Source organism: Epinephelus moara, chromosome 3, assembly GCF_006386435.1.
Source record: "Epinephelus moara isolate mb chromosome 3, YSFRI_EMoa_1.0, whole genome shotgun sequence".
Lineage (NCBI taxonomy): Eukaryota > Metazoa > Chordata > Actinopteri > Perciformes > Serranidae > Epinephelus > Epinephelus moara.
The window spans coordinates 2,825,634-2,844,690 of NC_065508.1; the positions used below are offsets into that span (position 1 = coordinate 2,825,634).

Here is a 19,057-nt window from a genome sequence, read left to right on the forward strand (position 1 = left end):
TTTCAAAGTTTTGAACTTTAGACGCTTGCTGTAGCGCCACCATCAGGACTATTGGCTTGAGTTTACAGCTGAGGATATCTGGCATGAGACTGGACCTTTGTGCAAAGTTTGGTGAGTTTTCACCCATGGGAAGTATGATTTCCTCGGAAGAAGAAGAAGAAGAAGAAGAAGAAGAAGAAGAAGAAGACCTAGGTTTACAATAGTGTCCTGGCAGCTTAGCTGCCCGAACCCTAAATATAATAGTAGCCTCTCAGTTAAAAGGTGTATATGACCCAGAGAGATCTGCTTCAACATCAAACAGGAGGTATAAAAAAACAGGAGGTATACAAAAGGTATACGGTCACTGACTCAATTTGAATGCACAAGCACGACAAGNTTTCCTCGGAAGAAGAAGAAGAAGAAGAAGAAGAATACCTAGGTTTACAATAGTGCCCTGGCAGCTTAGCTGCCCGAACCCTAAATATAATAGTAGCCTCTCAGTTATTATTCAACATCAAACAGGAGGTATAAAAAAACAGGAGGTATACAAAAGGTATACGGTCACTGACTCAATTTGAATGCACAAGCACGACAAGGTTTAATCCAACAAACAGGCAAGGGTCAGAACCAAGAGATCAATCAGAAAGAGCAAACTTAACCGACAGGGGTGAGGCAGGGAATCAGAGTCCAGGTAGTCAGGCGTAGAGTCAGAATCTAGGGAATCAGGCAGAGTAACAATCTTCAGGTGATAAGGTAAGGGCTGGAATGCTAGCAAAAAACTAAGACAATATGGCAAAGGACAAGGGGAAATGGGCTAGTATATATACTGAGGAGCTGATGAAGGAATAGAGTGCAGGTGAGGAGATGGGCCTGGAGCGTCAGGTGAAGGGAATGAATGAAGGCCAGACATGGGGGAATGGCAGGATCTGGAATGACAGGAGAAACTACTGAGTGAATACTGAACACAGATCAGGAAGGATTCATGACAATAATCCAGTCATTATAATCACTCTAAAACATAATAATCTAAATTATATGACATTCATGCATTTGTTTCTGTTCCTAAAATCTAAAACTTAATTTTCCTCGCATTGGACAAAAAATTAGAGACTGTGAAAATGTTTTGTCTTATCTTGGTAAAAAGGACTCTCGACCACTCATAAAATTTTCTCTTACCTAAGATAAGAGCAAAAATAAGGAAACACTGGTGAATCCTAGGAGTCCTAACAAAATAAGAACAAATTGTGGATATGAAAAGAAAAAATAAGATAAAATTTGTTTGTATATTGTTTCTTGCACAAGGTCCATTAAGTGCACAGAGAACACTACAATACCTGCAAAAGGACCAGTGGTTGGTCCTAGGATTCACCATCAGTTCATAATCTTAGATTATATAAGTCTCAAATCAGATGATTTCACTCTGAATTTCACTTTGAAATCTTTTCACTTATTCTGCATTATACAATCTATCAAAAAAAAGTGAAAATAACAAAGTGAAGAAGACTTGTGCATTTTGTTCAAGTCTGCCCTCCATCTGACCTCAACTACAACAGCAAAACAAACACATGACACATGGACACAGCTTAAGTAGAAACAGCAATGTTAACCGCTGCTTGCCATCTTAACTGCCAGCCTGGATGTGTCTGTGTTGTGCATCACATGCTGCTCTAACTGCATTTGCAAAAGAGTCAATAAGAGATTTTGATGAAAGCGGCCCTAACCATCTGTGTGATGATGCATATTGTTAAAGATAGTTCCAGCTGAAGGCTAGAAAAGGATTGCAGACAAGACCCGAAGGGAGAAAGAAAAATAATTGTGAGTTTGAGGAGTTGACATTTAATTTCTATTTGTTTTACATAATTGCATATTTTTTACTTCATTAACCTAAATACATATTTATAATACACACAACAAACATTGCTGCAGGTTAAGACTTTAATCCTGCTTTTCATTTGCTTGGCATTGTGCACCATATCTTGCTGTTTGCTGGCAAATTAATTACTTGACATAAAATGCAGGTGTTACTTTTTTTCCATTCTGTCTACATGATCATGTTTTTATCATTTAGTGACATGATTATGTGCTGGTACAGTGGGACCGTGTGGGTCAGGGTCTTTACAACCAGCTTTGGGAGCCAGGGTCTACAGCAACTGACTCTCAGGTGAGGTAATTATAACTCCCAAAGGATTTGAACAGTCAGTCAAAGGTTTGGACTTTTATCTCTTGAAAAAACATGTGTGAAAAGGCAGACCTTATTCCCACAAAATCATTTAAGCTGACAGATGAATGGTTTCTGAACATTCATTCATTTTCTATGTGCGAGTGTCTGCACTCAGGGTTACTGGAGGGTTTGATGATATACAGTAAATGCTTATAGTGGTGTAGTGGTTAGCACTGTCGCCTCACAGCAAGAGGGTTCCTGGTTCAATCCCTTCTGTGCAGAGTTTGCATGTTCTCCCTGTGTCAGCGTGGGTTTCCTCCAGGTGCTCCAGCTTCCTCCCACAGTCCAAAGACATGCAGGTTAATTGGTGACTCTAAATTGTCCGTAGGTGTGAATGTGAGTGTGAATGGTTGTCTGTCTCTATGTGTCAGCCCTGTGATAGTCTGGTGACCTGTCCAGGGTGAACCCTGCCTCTCGCCCAGTGTCAGCTGGGATAGGCTCCAGCCCTCCCGCGACCCTCAAGAGGAGAAGCGGTTACAGAAATGGATGGATGACATGCTTATAGTAGGCAGAGGAGAGTGCACCACTTTGGAAAGGTTGTCTGTTTTTGGCCCTAAGTCAATAAGCCTACTGTAAGAGTTGCAATTGTATATTCAGTTGATCATACAGGTGGCTAACACATTGGCTAATAGTTTTCAAGATGTCTTGCTTTGGACCAGACTGACATTTGATACTGTTGGTTGTGGTCATCCCTCAGAGCATTCCCTGACCTTTATAGTAGATGAGTTTGATCAATAAATTCCCCTTAACCAACACTTTGGTTTCATGAGAACAACATGACTTCAATGAAATATGCTACTAGTTCCTTGAATTTAAAACCTTTGTAAAGGTAAACTCTGACCTTTAAAAACCACATGGCCTTTCTCTAGTTTTATTGTGAGGACAAAGTTTATCAGCAACATTAATGGTCAATGATGTCATTAGTGAAGTCGTTAAGCCTCCAAGAACCAAAGTTAAACATAGGACACAAATCCGTCACCCTCCTGACCTCCACACTCACATCTGGAGATGTAAAGACCCCACTAACCCATATCTATGATGTTGATAACCACTACTTATGCCCAATAATGAGTAATAACATTTGAAATGGGTGTCTGATGCCCAGTCAGACACCACAGAGCCGAGGCTGTGGCATCACCTCATCCATAGGTAATACCTCTGAGCTCATAGCTGGTGGTGAGCCTATAGTGGCAGAACAGCCCTGGAGAGATTCGGAGCTTCAGAGCTCTCTAGTGTCCTTAGTGGGAGCTGTCTCTGTGTGTGAAAACCCTTGAGCCAGGGTTAACTGGGAAAAAAGTGAGGCTTGTTTGGTGGGTCAGTGGAGCTCGGGGAGCATTCCTAGTCTTCTTGGGGAAAAAAGGGGACTTAAAATCTTAAGAATATAATTCGGAAGTGAAGACTCTCAGAGGCAGAGCTGGGAGGAAGTGTTGGACAAGGTGGAAACCACATTCCCTAAATGAAAATGGTTGGTGCAGTGGCTCCAAGTGAAGAGACACACACACACACACACACACACACACACACACACACACACGCATACAGGCTACATATAGTTTATTCATTATTTTCCACACTTTAATTTATCTAATTGTTTTGCTGATAATCAACCGATTGAAAGATATTGAATCTGATGTAGTATTAAATGTACAATATTCCCCTCTGAGATACGGTAGAGGTCAAAATGATTTCATAATCAACATAATAACACGTTAAAAAAAACACTTGAAAGTTCCCTTGAGTGGGTTTTACCTGTTAGCTTCTGGTTTCATGTGTAAAGGCGCCATCTGGTGGACATCATTAGGAACTACAAGCAGAGCAGCAGATACAAATACACAGATTAAAACATGTTTACAGTTTTTCCCCATTAATTTTACCATTTTAATTTAAATGTGTTATTTAATATACCAACCCACCCCTTTTCTTTTAACCTAATGTATATATTTTGAATTATTTAACCCCTTTATAACAATCTGTTTTTATTTTTTTAATTATTGTTTTAATACATTCATTGTATATTTTCCTGCCCTATTTGCTATTATTGAATTTAAAAAATGCATACTATCTGTCACGTTTAGTTGGGCTTATTGTTTAATTCAATTCCCCATTGCGAGGAGTAAAAGTCTAGTGAAGGAGCTCTTAATCCCTTTAGTCCATTAAACCAGTCACTTTGAAAGATATAGTTTTTCTATTTTTATATTTTTTAAGGGTTATCTAATTAATGTAATACCTGTTTTTCTGTAGCTCACTAAAAACCTTTATCTTAATCTTTTTTCACATTTTGTGTATTTTTTAAATTCTTAGTCCCTTCATTTTATTCATGTCACATAAACACAGTCAAGTTAAAATATATTATAAACACGTGTTCTTTTGTTAATTAAGTTAATTTAATTTATGCCTTTATTTTTTAATACTAAATCCCTTTATCTTAATATTTATTATTAGATTCTTTTTGTGTATTATGAATTATTTTTAGGATTTCTATCAGGGGCCCAATCTCTTGCACCTGACATACCCACAGGAAATATGCTTGTGTGACCTGTGTATGCTGATCTGTAGATAGGGGCCTGAATGATTGGAATCTGTTCATCTGAATGCAGTGAAACCGGTCTGTCTCTGTCTGCGTCTGTTTCCACGACATGGAACCTGAAGTCTTCAGCATGTGAAATCTTTTTGCATATTTCATGTTATGGCTCTATTATGAATATTATTATTACAGACTTTTTCTAGTTACTTTAATCACTTCATGTGGGCTCCATTAGGTTTTCATTTGCTATTTCAGACTCATTAAAGCCACGGGTGGTTGACCATGAGCCACAGAAAACCAGCCTGTGCCTGGTTCTCTGTGAGAAGAACATGAACCCTGCAGGGCACTCAGTTCACTGCTGTTTGTCCATGTGGCCGCAGGTAGCGCTGTGGGCTCAGCATGCTGGTGAGTCAACCTGCCGTCACAACACAAAGAAGACACAGGGAGCAAGAAGCAATAACAAACAAACCTAGCAGCAGGAAGCTAACGCAGCTCTGGGAAACCGAGCACAAAGGCAAAGTGTGTTCCTCACGGTGCACAAACACATTGTTATCACAGTTTATATGCTTCTGTATTCCTATCGCATAATGAATATCGTATGTGTCACGTAACTGGTATCTAACATCTGCTAACACTAGCCAAACGTCAGCTAACGTTAATCCTCCCTGTCTTTGTCGTTTTCTTGTGGAATTACAGGATTGTCGAGAAAGTAGCTAGACGTCGTAAAGAAAAACAAACTCAATCGTTTTAACACGACGACATGTGAGAAACTCAACTGAGACGCCTGGAATAACTTGACGTTGGATTACAACCGTCACGGTACCGATACTAGCAGGATACTAAGGTATGTAACGTTAGCTAACTACACACAATAACATAACATCAACGTTACCCCAATGACTTCTGATGCTTTTTTTTTTACATTTGTTTTCGTTGTTGAGTGAAACACAGCGGATTTAATATCTAAGCTGAATGTTAATGGCGGTCCAACGGTTCTGACTATTTTAACCTCACTAATTATAGGCTAGCTAATCGTCTGGAAGGAGTGACAGCAGCATCTATTATTGCTGTTTCACAGGACGTGATGAGAAAACATTAGCTAACTACACAACCAACAGGTTTAGGATTGAAACAAATGCAGCACAACAACAGAGGGTTCATTCTCCATTAACTTTCTGTGTGCAGCTAAAATAACTGAAGGTGTTGACTTAGATACACAGACAGTAGCTTTCAGTGGGGTTTATGGTGGTACAATCAGGAGGCAGCACTTTGGGTTAATTGCTATGTAGTGCCATAAAACAGCCCACATACAGTACAGAAAAGGCCCAAGGACACGTGAACATGTCCATAATTGCATTGCACTTACTTTTACCTTACCCTAATGCAATCTGCCTCCCAAACCTAGTCAAACACAAATAAGTTAGTTACCAGCATTCAACAGAGCAGCCAGTGTTAACCTGAGCCAGGGCTTTCTGTTTATAGCAACAGAAGGGCCTCCAAATGTAAATTGTGTTTTGATCATGCTTTGCAATATTCAAAGTCAAGTTTCCAAAGCACTGTAATCATAGTTTTTGAGCGTTCATCAATGTGGACAGTCTTTAGGTCTGGTCCAACCCAACCATTGATTCCCCTAAGACCTCTTTATTTTCAGGATTTTAAGTACAGTGGAAAAAAGCAACAACAAAAAATAGAGAACAGAACATGAGGTCTTGGCAAATATAAGCACATCAGAAACAGGTACAGGTTATTATAGAGAAATTTCACAGTTTAGTCCCACAACAAATAAAATAATAAAAAAAATTAAAAGAAAAAATCCCTAATCAATGTTGTTTTCCTGCAGGTAACAATCCCATTTTCTCCAATAGTTTCCCCCCTTATCTTTCTGTAGAAAGATAAAGTCATCTTTTCCATGGAGCGTATAGAACTGACTACATTTATAAAACATCCATAGAGGGAGGATTTGTCTGAAGCCAACATTTGGTGACAGCCTTTTTACATGCGACAAGGAAAATCTTCAAGAGATAAGTATCTCCCTTAGATAGGCCTTTGGGAGTAACACCTAGATACAGAACTGCAAAAGACTCAACACTGTTAAGACCCAGGAGCTTGGATAGTAAACGTCCTGTCTTTTTCCAAAAAGGTCTGATCCGTGGACACAACCAAAATACATGGGCATGGTCCACTTGCGCTGATCCGCACTCCCTCCAACAGGGGAGCTGTGTCCCAGTCCACTTGGATATCTGCTTTGGTGTTATAAAAAAGCGTATCAAACTCTTCAATCCAAAATCTCTCCATGTCAGTGAATTAGTGGTTGAGCATTGAGTTTCCCACGCATGTGTCCACTCCTCCACAGTTATTTCTATCCCTAGGTCCTTTTCCCAGCGCTGTCGTACATACACCGCGTTCCAAATTATTATGCAAATTATATTTTTCTCTGATTTTCCTAAATAGTCGATGNCAAAAAATTTAATCTTTATGACACTTAAATACAATTTGCATAATAATTTGGAACGCGGTGTAGTCTGTAGAATTTTTGTTCATAGAAGTAATAGCTTTATAAAATTTGCCTGTAACCCCTCTAATATTTTCATACTTATACGCATCAATAAAAATCTGAATACCCTAAGACCTCTTGACAAGGCAGGAGAGTATTGCTGAACTACTGAACTGAGTTGTAGTTTATTAAGAGTATAAATTACCAACAGTTATTTTGCCTGGATTTGTAAACAGAATTCCCAGTGCAGTTGTAGCATTAAAACCCGACAATAATGTGGGAACTTCATTTAATTAAATTTCTGTGCTTGTCAATCCACATCAAGGCAGTTGGCAGTTGAAATGTGAATTTCACATATCCTTCTTATTACACACAACACACACATGCAATTATGTAGAGGGATAGCGCAGGGTCAGCCAAAATACGGCACCCCTGGAGCAGTTTGGGACTGGGGAGCTAAAGATTTAAAGGGGTAATATTAATATATTGTTAACAACGCAAATGACATTCACAAAGAATCCTGCCAGGAAAGAAAACTGAATATAACAAACTAATAATGAGGTAATTCGTTAAATACTTCATTTTAAGAGTAAGCCATAAGATGTTAGCACCAAGAAAAACAAATAGAATGACTTTTCAACAAGACAGTACAGGCACTTAATTGATATTTTAGAACAAGTGCCGATAACTACATGAAGGGGATCTCTTGCAGAGATTATTGATAAAAAAATTCTCAGAACACAGTGCAGACTGCGGTTAAAGGTCAATACAATGCACTTTGTGTTTTATGCAAAATACGCCCATTTGTTTGTAAAATCATGGTCTTGAGAGGACATTCGTATTCTCACAGTGTAACAGAATCACAGTCGCGTACTTGGCTTAGTTTGCTCTGCCACTCCATGACAATACATGTTAATGCATGCTAGAGAGCCAGTTTGCACTTCCTTGTTTGCATAACCATGTGCATATTTACAAGGTTTTACCACCTGAATTGTCTGTTTGCATTAGTATGTTAATGAAAGGCTGTAATCAAGCTGCTAGATGAGCTTCAACCTGAGTTATTTGCTGCTGGTTGTGACTGATTACTCTTGATTATGATGTGTTACTGTCGTATCTTTTTCCCAGTTTAGTTCAACAGTAAGCGACCAAGGATGTCTCACCTTGGTGTGTGGTGCACGGGAGCTCGATTGAGTGTCCTTGTAGTGGTTCTTTGCAGTGTACTGGTTCCCTCCCCCACACATGCCTATATCTATGCTGTAAGTACTCTGTTAGATTTAGCCGCAAATATGATTCCTCAAATTCTCCTGGAGATGACGTCTGTTCTTATGTATATGTTGTTTTTGCAGCACTATAGCAATATGACCTCGATGTTGTTTGAGGACCTGCCTGCCTTGTTTGGCGCCCCTCTTCCTAAAGATGGACTAATGGTGAGAACAGAGTATTGGAGAAAGGGTGGATACAGAAAAACATAAGTCACAGTCCTTTATAATGACGTTTTTTGTTTTTTTTTTGTCTTTGTCCGAAAGGGAGTTTTGACGGTGTCCCGTCCGCTTAATGGCTGTACACCAATAGCCCCTCCTCTTCCACTGCCCTCATCTTATGATGCCAACACCACCAAATTCATCGTCCTCATCAGACGCTACGACTGCAATTTTGATATAAAGGTCAGTCATGTTTAAGCGACAGTGAAAACGTTGTCGTGTCTGTGAAGCAAACTGGTCTAATGTGAGAAACTGGTTTTCAGGTCTTGCACGCACAGCAAGCTGGATACAGTGCTGCAATCATTCACAACATGTACTCAGACACTCTGCTCAATATGAACTACAGCAACGGTAATTCTCTTTTATTGAATGCCCAGAATTTCAAACTTTACATATTCACACTATCTTACTGAAATGGCTAAAAATGTCTTTATGTTACAGAAACGATTGCAGAAGAAATTGAGATCCCTTCTGTATTCACCAGCTACTATGCTTCCCAAATTCTCAAGAATTTCATAATTCCAGAACAAGGGTAAGTACAACCATTATTAAACAGGAATCTATACCAAACCAAACTGTAGCAGTGAGCATTACATGTGCACAGACCCAATACATACTGACCTTTTCAGTGCTAGTGCTTATGGTAATGTTGGTATCTGCAGGGCCTACGTGATCCTCAAGCCGGAGTTTGCTTTTCCACTCTCATACTACCTTATCCCCTTCACTGGAGTAGTTGGCATGATCATTCTTGTGATGGGTGTCGTCTTGGTAAGTATGCATATAATGTGATGCCTCCCTGGGTGTTTATTCAGTATGTAGCACAGACTTTTGGGTTACAGTTTTCAAGTCTACTATTGTTCGAATGAAAGAGAGATAGTGCAATCATACAATGTATTTCCTCTGTCATCCTGGTTCCAAAGATAGACTGTTTGGACCATGGATAGCAAAGACGAGTAGTTGGGGAATAGTGACCTAAAACTCGAGCCAGCTAATTTCCCTCTTGAGATGCTATATTTGTTCAGTAGACACATCTTTTTAGTAAGCATAAGGCCCTGAAAAACTATTTTACAAATCAGCTACGTACTTTTCATGAGCTGTGGGGTCCTACATGAACACAAAAAAAGAAACCCATCCATGAATGTTGAGTGTCAGTGTTGCTCTCCCGCCAACAGTAACATTGTCTTTTCGTATTGTTCAGATCATACGATGTGTACAGTACAGGAAAAGGCTGAGGAAAAATCGCTTGTCCAAGGAACAACTGAAGCGGATTCCAACCCACAGGTTCACCAAAGGTAACAAGATTTCATCATTGTCAGTGTTATTGGTTGTTTTTAGAAAAGTATTAAGAATCAACTGCAGTGATCAAATTTTCCTTGGATGTGAATATGAAGTCTATTAGGTTTAATCTGTGGAGCTTTTTAATTGTAGAACAAATTCTTATGATAAAATGTTACTCAAGAAGTGAAATAATGTTTAATTTAAATTTGATTTAAATTGATCAATTTTCTCCTCTTCTTCAGGGGACGACTATGATGTGTGTGCAATATGTCTGGATGACTATGAAGAAGGAGACAAGCTGCGAGTTTTACCTTGTTCTCATGGTAAATATTTTTTAAGGTCTTATTATGTTGTTTTGAAGTTTTTATGTTACAGTGCAAAATATTTCTACTGATTCACAGAAATGTGCACAACTACCACACTTGCAGCAACAAACTTTTGTACCAATTGCACACAATGTATGTAAATATACCCTTTTATCCAAGTCAACATTTGTACTCCTACCTATGTATCTTCAAAAGTACAGTATTGTACTGCCAGTGATCAGCATGTTCATGAAGGAACATCATCCATTTTCCTCCGCACTTGAAATTGCCAGTACCTTCTGCACTGCAGCCCTTATCGACTTATAGTATGATATATGGACATGACCTCAGTCATTTGCTGACCTCCATATTGCCCGTGGTATTTATGTGTGTTCATTTACATAAGAATGTCACCAACATTTTAGCTAACATGATGCCAGAATAAACAGCAGACCATTGCTTGGGCGCAGCAATTTAGTCTGGTTTTTTTTTGTCTCCATCCCTGCCTACCTGAGCATATTCAAAGAAAAATAAAACAACACTTCAAAGACGACACAGCGTAGCTTAGCTTTAGGAGTGAAAGAGGCACAGTCCTGATATTTGTTAGCTTGCCAACCCCTGGCAACGAACCAGGAAATTTGCCGTTTGTAGTTTCACCCTCCAATAACTTCATCCTCAACTCCATAAATCCACCAGCAAACCGCCTAGCTTTCATGCTGGCGGGAGTTCTTCTTCTTCCTTTGGCAGACTAGAACACTTTTAGGCATATATGCTGCCCCGTCAGGACTTGAAGAATTAAATCCCCAGTACATACAGGACTGGAGAAAAATGAGAATCTTTATGTTTTCAGAATTTTAGCATTGACTTGGTACCAGCTCAGTTCTCGTGACATCCCTATTAACAGGTGTTCATTACTTAATGCTAATATGATATTTTTTTATATTTACATATATGCCAACTCCGATGTCTGGTTATTTTTAAGAATTAAAACGTCATTACTCTTTGATAGGGTGTAATTGTATCATCATGCAAGTTTGTTATAATTATATCAGTGACATAACATAGACTTAAATCACAATTAATTGCTGGGCCAATATATATTGTCCAACAAAAGTAGCACTCATGATAGGCCTACTTGTTGCTAACTGTCACTCTCTCTGCTTGTCAGCCTACCACTGCAAGTGTGTGGACCCGTGGCTCACACAGACCAAGAAGACCTGCCCTGTGTGCAAACAACGCGTCACTCGCAACAACCAAGAGCACTCTGAGTCCGATTCTGAGGAGGAAACTGGAGGACGTGGAGAAGAAGAGGGAACGGAGGGTGAAGCAGACTCGGAGCGCACTCCCCTGCTGCGACCCTCCAACCCGGGGTCCCCCTCAGGGAGCCCAGGGGCCTACTCAGCTACCACCACCACCACTACTGCCCAGTGCCTCGCCTCCCCTGCACACTGCGACTCACCCATCCTGGGTTATGAAGGCTACCACTCCCCCCTGGAGGACACGGACTCAGAAAGCGATGACGCAGGAGAGGACAGGCACCACACTGATGACGACACTGCTCAGCTTATTGGTAGGGACAGAGTGGAGGTCTGATGGCTGGAACATAGCTGCGATGAGATCACTTAGTTTTACCTAAGAGCAGTCTTTGTGTCATCAGTCTTGCCATCAAACTGTATTTTGAAATAGTTCTCAGATTTGTTGAAAGCTAGACATTTATGATAACAGAATCTTTTACCCAGTAACCAGAGGAGGTCTACTTGTTAGTGTCAAAGCACATGCAGCACAAAAATCCAACATCGAGCACCAACCACCTCTTTACACTCCGGTACTCCTTTATTTGTCTGTAGACCTCCTTTTTTAATGCATGTTGTATTTCTTAACTTGACCACGCCACGTGACCTAACCACTAGTGCTGCACAAAAAGAAAGGGCCACTTGAATCTAATGTGCTGTATAAGTAAGAGTGCGACTCAGCTAGATGAAGCCTGTGTTGCTAAACAGTACAAATTCTCTGCTCACACTTAATTGGATCCTCTAGGTTTCCTGTGTAAGGTTTCAGTGAGGTTAGTGCAGTGTGAAGACGCTCTGTCGTCTTAATCATAATCGTTTTATATCTGACAGCCCTTTTTACCAGCCTCACATCGTTTCCTAACAAGGGTTTGCACAGGGAGGGGAAATGTCTTTATTTGACCTTTTAATCCCCTTGGCTCTCCTTTTGCATTTTAAAAACACATATATTTCAGTTCTTTGAAAATTTTAGATTTTTTCAATATCCACACTAAATTACGCTATTATAGAATATTGCAAAGATGTTATACATTTCTGCTGTTTTGACATTGTTATTGATAATACTGTGTGGTCAGTTTAAGGAAAATATTTTTAGCTTTATCCAGTTTGTCACGTTGAACAAACTCAGGTTTTTAGCAACAATATTAAAGGTCAGTGGGTATTTTAAATGTTTAACACAGTGAGAACTAACAGGGTTTGGTCTTACGAGTTGTTTTAGCTTTTTTTTTTCTTTGAATTAGTGAAAAATAGATTCATGAATATTTAAAGGTTTACTATTCAGGATTGCCGGTTACTGTCTGTAAATGGGCTCGCCACAGAAAGTGAAAACCAACCCCGGATTCACTCTCGTATGGTGTTTGGCCTCGCTATATTTCTGTTTTGTGGCGCTGTGGCCTGGTTGCCTGCTACTTACGGTCTAGCACCTGGGGCCAGATGCATAAAACTCTGTGTAGATTCACGACTGAAACTAGAAGGCTGAAACTTCCATACACATTTTTTTTGTCAGATTTATAAAGCCATGCGTACAACTGATTTTGTTTTATAGACCTCGATCATTGCAGTGCTGGGTGCACGTGCACAAGCTTTGTTTCCAAAACCACAGTTTGTCATAAATGGATGTAGAAAAGACCTGACATTAATTTGCATATGATACTTGTGCCCCTCCTTATCTGCCAATAAGAAATATAGTAAAGAAAGTGCATTGTCACTGACTGTGTTGCATCAGCGAGGGTGCCAGCGTAGCCGTCGTTACACACAGCATCCGTACCACTAATTCATCACATTTCTGCACACCATCATCGCGGTAAAATCTCAATCATTATTATTGTTAAACTTCATAAGGATTCATTCTTAGCACTCATTTTGAAACTGACTGACTTTACAAAGTGCTTCACAGGACAACGATAAACATTTGTTAACAGGAAGATGAATGTAAATAAAAATAATGAGATTTATCACTGAAGTTATTTTTAATTAGCTTTATAAATGCACCTTTTCATTGATATTTTGTGCTGTGTAGCCTTAAAAAATGCAATCAGTGACATAGGCAAACAACCTCAAAACAGTATTATCCGTCTCTCAACTTATAATCTTCTTATCACATCACCTGCAGCTATCTAAGCTAAAACCATGTGTACTGACGGTCTAAAGAATGTGTGAGGTGCACATTCTCACTGTGCATCCTTCCTTTATAAATACATATACAAAGACGCACACATCGTATATCGTATATGCATCTAGCCCCTGGTCGGATACACGCCCAAAAATGTCCTGAACACAGGAAATAAAAAAATTCAGGCAGGGGGCAGAATCTGTACCGAAAAAATACACGGCCACGCGCTTCCAGCGGGTCAAGTGATGATTGAGACAGATTACTACTGTATGAGTCTATACATTGTTTTCTAGGACAATCCTGCATAGTTTACCTTCAGTGGATCTTTTTCCATTTTTATACATGACAGAATGATAACATGTTGAAGTGGGGACCCTGGGGGTGTTTTTAGGATAGAAAAGAGCATTGCCTTACATTGGCCTTGATGTACATGTGTATGTTAAATGTTTGGAAATAGAAGGGACAGCATTCACACTCCTTTGTTTTCCTCTTGTCTAGCTGTATATGAATACCGCTGGTTTGAAAGCTTTGATCTTGTCCCCTCGTCTGTAAATGTGCTTCATGTTAGTTTTTATAGTGACGAACAAGAAAGAGACAGCCTGTGTCTCCACGTGTTTATAGTAACGACACAGATAGCCATCTTACACATGCTTGATTTGCACCTAAACATTTTGGACAGGCTCGGCGGCTGTCAAACAAGATATGGATTGTTTCTCGACTTTATATAATGACCTCCATGCTGTTGAGTTATTTGAGGAGCAGCACAAATAGAAACTTAAAAAAGTTGTTTCAGCCAAACTGTTTCACTGCTCCAACTGTTTTTATCTTGATCTAAGATCGTAAATTCATAACTGGAATTTTTGTTTCTAGATTTTTTCTTTTGTTAGTTTTTAATGTATAATAAATAACCTGACAGGGTGTGGATATTTTTAAGCACTGTACAAATCTAACCACACTCTCTATTCGCCTAGATGGGATTATACAAATGTGATCAGTGTTTCCTCTGTGTTAATTTTCAGTCAAAAAAAATATGAAATCAGAATTGTAATTCAGGCTTACTGTCATCTGTGATAAAAAATAGTGCTGAAAATGGTCTTCGAACTGTTTAATCATAAAATAACATGACTTGATCTTTACCACATTAGATAGGGGACCAAATGTAACCCCCCCAACACCACAACTGTAAATGATAACAGAGGAAACACTGTACACGATGCATATATATGTTATGTGTCTGAGGATTTGTCAGTACGTTGCATTCAGTGTGAAAGAGGCGAATCAGTAGGACTCTGAAATCATTACATTCCATCTTTTTATCCTACTGATGATTGATTAAAAGACTCAACACTATCAACGTTTGATCGGGACTTGTTGGCAATAGTCTGTATTGTAAAATAGAACTGCTTTTTTTCCTATTTACAGTATGCTTCAAATGACTTTGTACTGTACTTTTCTTTTTTTCCCTCTATATGTCTCAATTTTAGAGACTGTCGACTGAAACAAATGGACAAATGTAATCCCCCAAATTTTTATTTTTTCTTCTTCTTTTAGAATGTGCCTAGTTTAATCACACTTAAATAATAAATGTACAGTGTCAAGTATGATTTCCATGTATAAAGCAGGTTTGAGAATCGTTAGGATTTCTGAACACAGTCTGTGGAAAGCTGCATTTATTGTGTGATTTGTGGAAGATTAAATGATATTGAAACGGGACTTTGGAGCCACTTTTTTTGTTGAAATCAGAAAAGAGAAATACAGGAACACTTTTCCTTACAATGGCCTGTTGTCAAACGTGATAATGTGTGTTTATAATAAAGCCATTATAGAGCAAATTGTTACCAAATGGGTATGTCACTAGCATGTGTTCTGCTGTTTAATTATTTGTGAATAGATATAAAGCTGAGATCAATGTAACTATTATATATGGTGTCATGATTATAGAAGGAATACTCTCCATTGAGAAGAATTAAGACATAATGTGTTATACCTCTGCGCTAAGGATAGCTGTGGCTAAAGCCATTTTGTTGTCTGTCCCATTCTCGTGAATGTGATATCTCAGGAATGCCTTATGGCAGGCATGTCCCAAGTCTGGCCCGCAGACCAATTTTAAACGGCCCTCAGCTTGACTTTCAGAATATACCATATGTGGCCCTTGGTTGGTTAATCGAGCAAGATCACTTCACATTTTTACCCTTCACCTCACAATGATAGGACTATCATACGGTTTGTAGACAGGCATCACGTAGTAATAGTTCATTAAAAGATAAAAATGGTTGCATTTGTCTCACTTTTTTTTTTTTTTTAACTCATTTGATGCGAGAATCAGTTGGCCCCCCAGGTATTTTCAGATTCAGATTCAGATTCAGAATACTTTATTAATCCCCGGGGGAAATTGTTTTTGTTCCAATGCTCCGTGCAAAGTAGAAATAGAAATACAGCATAAATGGAAACAAGAGATAAAGATGAAGATATAAATAAAATACTAAAATAGATAATGAAATAAATAAAATAAAATATTAAAGTAGACATTAAAATAAAATAAAATAAAATATTAAAGTAGACAATAAAATAAAATAAATAATAAAATAGTAAAGTAGACAATCTGAAATATATACAATATACAATGAAATGGTTGTAGCATTATAAATGAAATAAGAATGAGTAATTATATTGTGTGTTTTGTTTTATAAATAGCCAAGTGAGTCCGATCATCAGAGGGAGGAGTTGTACAGTTTAATGGCCACAGGTAAGAATGACTTCCTGTGGCGCTCAGTGGTGCATTTAGGAGCAATCAGTCTCTGGCTGAAGGTGCTCCTTGTTCGACCATTTTCACGATGTTTTATCTGGCCTCCATTCAAAAAAGTTTGGACACCCCTGCCTTATGGGAATTTTTACAAACTTGTCCCAAATGTCCAGTTGGACTCAAGAATAAACTTAAAAGGTCAAAGTCACTGAAACCTTGAATATTTCTCATTTTTGTTAATGGATATCTCAACAACACCTTGAGGGAATTCTTTTCAAATTTGATGCAAATGTCCACTACAATGAACAGATAAGAATTTGGTGGTCAGAGGTCATTGTGACCTTGCATCTTACTCATGTGAACGCAATATCTCAAGAAGTCCTTGAGGGACCTTTGTAATATTTGGCATAAACGTCCACTTGGACTCCAGAATAAACTCATTATGGGGCGTCGGTGGCTTAGTGGATAGAGCAGGCGCCCTATGTACAAGGCTGTTGCTGCAGGGGCCGGGGTTTGACTCCAGCCTCTGGCCATTTCCTGCATGTCACTCCCCCCCTCTCTCTCTCTCTCTCTCTCTCCTCCTTTCACACTTGTCTGTCCTGTCAATTAAAGGCTAAAATGCCCAAAAATATCTAAAAAAAAAAAAAAAAGAATAAACTCATTATAATTTGGTGGTCAAAGTTTAAGGTCACTGTGACCTCACGAAACATGTTTGTGGCCATAACACTAATTATGACAAAATTAAACACAAATGTCTAATGGGATATAATGATGAAGTGTTGACATTTCATATCCGAAATGTCCACTGTGACATCATAATGTTCTGCAAAAACACTTTCCTGGCCATCACTAAATGTCATATCTTAGGAACAGAAGGGGAGATACTGAACTGGTGACACTATCTATCTATCAGTCAATCAACATTTATTTCTATAGCCCTTTACAAAACCCAAAGGTACCCAAAGTGCTTAACAACAGTGTCAAATAACAATGAAAGTACATGAAGTACCAAAGAAAACAAAACAAACAAAAAAAAAAAACGATAAAACAATACATAGTGCAACAGTGCTGCAGGATATTAAAAGCCTTTCAACATAGATAAATTAAGTTAAATTAAATTAAATTAAATTAAATTAAATTAAATCAAGCCATTATAAAAAGGTAGGTCTTCAGCTTAGATTTAAAAAGGCCGAGATCAGTAGTGGTGTGAATGTCAGAGGGGAGCTTGTTCCACAATCTTGGCTCAGCAGCAGCAGCAGCAGCGAAAGAACAGTCACCTCACTGTTTGTATCTCGACCTTGGGACTTGTAACAGAAGCTGACCAGACGAGCGCAGGGCCCTGCCACTATCGCAGATAGTTAAAATCTCTGACAAGTAGAGAGGAGCCAGGCTGTTAATGGCATTAAAAACAAACAACACAAGTTTAAAATCTCTCCTAAAACGAACTGGAAGCCATTAAAGACATTAATCTTGGGTGTCCACCTTGAATCTGTGCTGATTGTGTTGATTGTCTGAAGATGTGTGTGAAGCATTCATGTTCTCACAGACATGGATGTAAAATTTAACTGCACCTTCACTAGTACACAGAGGCAAATAACCGCAAGGCAGTAATTGTATGTCACTCTCTGGCCCCACTGTGCTGAGTCATAAGTTGCAGAAGGTCTCACAATAAGTACTGAAAGCACTTAGCTTTTGTAAAAGTGTGGCTCACCTTAGAACTGGTTCTGGTAATTAATTCCAGGTCTTTCATCCTATTGGCATGTAACTAATTAGCGCAGTGTGGACATCCTGCTGCATTTAGAGTCTTTCAGGTTCTTTTATGCTCATCAATGAACACTCCACTGGAAAGACTCCATAGCATGTGTATCCTATAGTTGATTTATTCAGTTCTTTTAATCCTCCCTAACAAGCCCCATGTCTTTTCTTTGTCATTGTTTCATGTGGTTTTAATCAGGTCACCTGTTGTTTTGAAGAAGGGATCATTCATACTTGAGCTGAATGAACCTTTCAAAACTCTCCAGGCAGGTCTGTGCTTAGGGTAGCCAGTCGCTGGATTATGGCATGTGTGAAACTATAGATTGGCTTGTGTGTTTCTTTTTTGCTTCTCATTTGTTCCACGCAAGCTGAGAAATAAGAATAGATGGATTGTAATAGCTGGGACGTGACATCACATGGATGAATCTGAAGCAATGAAACCTGTAAAAGGGTTATTCTTTGCACAGAACCTCAAGATTGCTTTTGGTGTGCCGTGTTTTAAAGCATCAGGAATATTTTAGCTTCCTCCGGGTACTGGGCAGTGCAGCTCTGAGAAGATGCCTGGATCACTGCCGTCGTACTCATCTGTGCTGAGGTTGTCTTTCTTGGTATTCTTGACTGTGTCTTCATTTGTGCTGCTGGATTCCAGAGAAGCTCCTCAACACCATGATGATGTAAGTTACACATGTATAGTTGATTTTGAATTTGCCACTTGACTTTTATTGCTGAAAATGTAATCATGATAATTTATTAAAGGTACCACAACAATTTAATAACATTGGATCAAAACAAGAGGCTCTAACAATCGTTTATATGATCATAGGGTTTTTTGGATACTTCTTACCAGCAACACCATATTCCCAGTCCTTTGGAAGCCA

General features: G+C 38.9%; 1 protein-coding gene across 2 annotated transcripts; it reads left to right on the forward strand.

The window, feature by feature from the left end:
* The first annotated feature begins 5,143 nt into the window (after window positions 1–5,143).
* Window positions 5,144–16,255, forward strand: rnf167 (ring finger protein 167). 2 transcript variants are annotated; one of them, XM_050040166.1, is made up of 11 exons: window positions 5,144–5,243; window positions 5,421–5,568; window positions 8,344–8,474; window positions 8,565–8,645; window positions 8,745–8,882; window positions 8,963–9,050; window positions 9,141–9,231; window positions 9,362–9,467; window positions 9,898–9,991; window positions 10,220–10,300; window positions 11,451–16,255. In XM_050040166.1, the coding sequence occupies exons 3-11, from the start codon at window positions 8,370–8,372 to the stop codon at window positions 11,873–11,875; spliced, it is 1,209 nt and encodes a 402-aa protein (XP_049896123.1). In that variant the 5' UTR covers window positions 5,144–5,243; window positions 5,421–5,568; window positions 8,344–8,369; the 3' UTR covers window positions 11,876–16,255. The 2 variants fall into 2 exon arrangements, with proteins under 2 accessions (XP_049896123.1, XP_049896124.1); XM_050040167.1 differs by having other exon boundaries at window positions 5,201–5,320.
* Window positions 16,256–19,057: the final 2,802 nt, after the last annotated feature.

What these genes read in the sequence shown, in the direction of transcription:
- rnf167 (XM_050040166.1), top strand. Translation starts at nt 8,370, where the DNA reads ATGTCTCACCTTGGTGTGTGGTGCACGGGAGCTCGATTGAGTGTCCTT. An exon ending in CACATGCCTATATCTATGCT is followed by an intron (nt 8,475 to 8,564) that starts GTAAGTACTCTG and finishes TTGTTTTTGCAG; the next exon opens with CACTATAGCAATATGACCTC. An exon ending in TTGTGATGGGTGTCGTCTTG is followed by an intron (nt 9,468 to 9,897) that starts GTAAGTATGCAT and finishes CGTATTGTTCAG; the next exon opens with ATCATACGATGTGTACAGTA.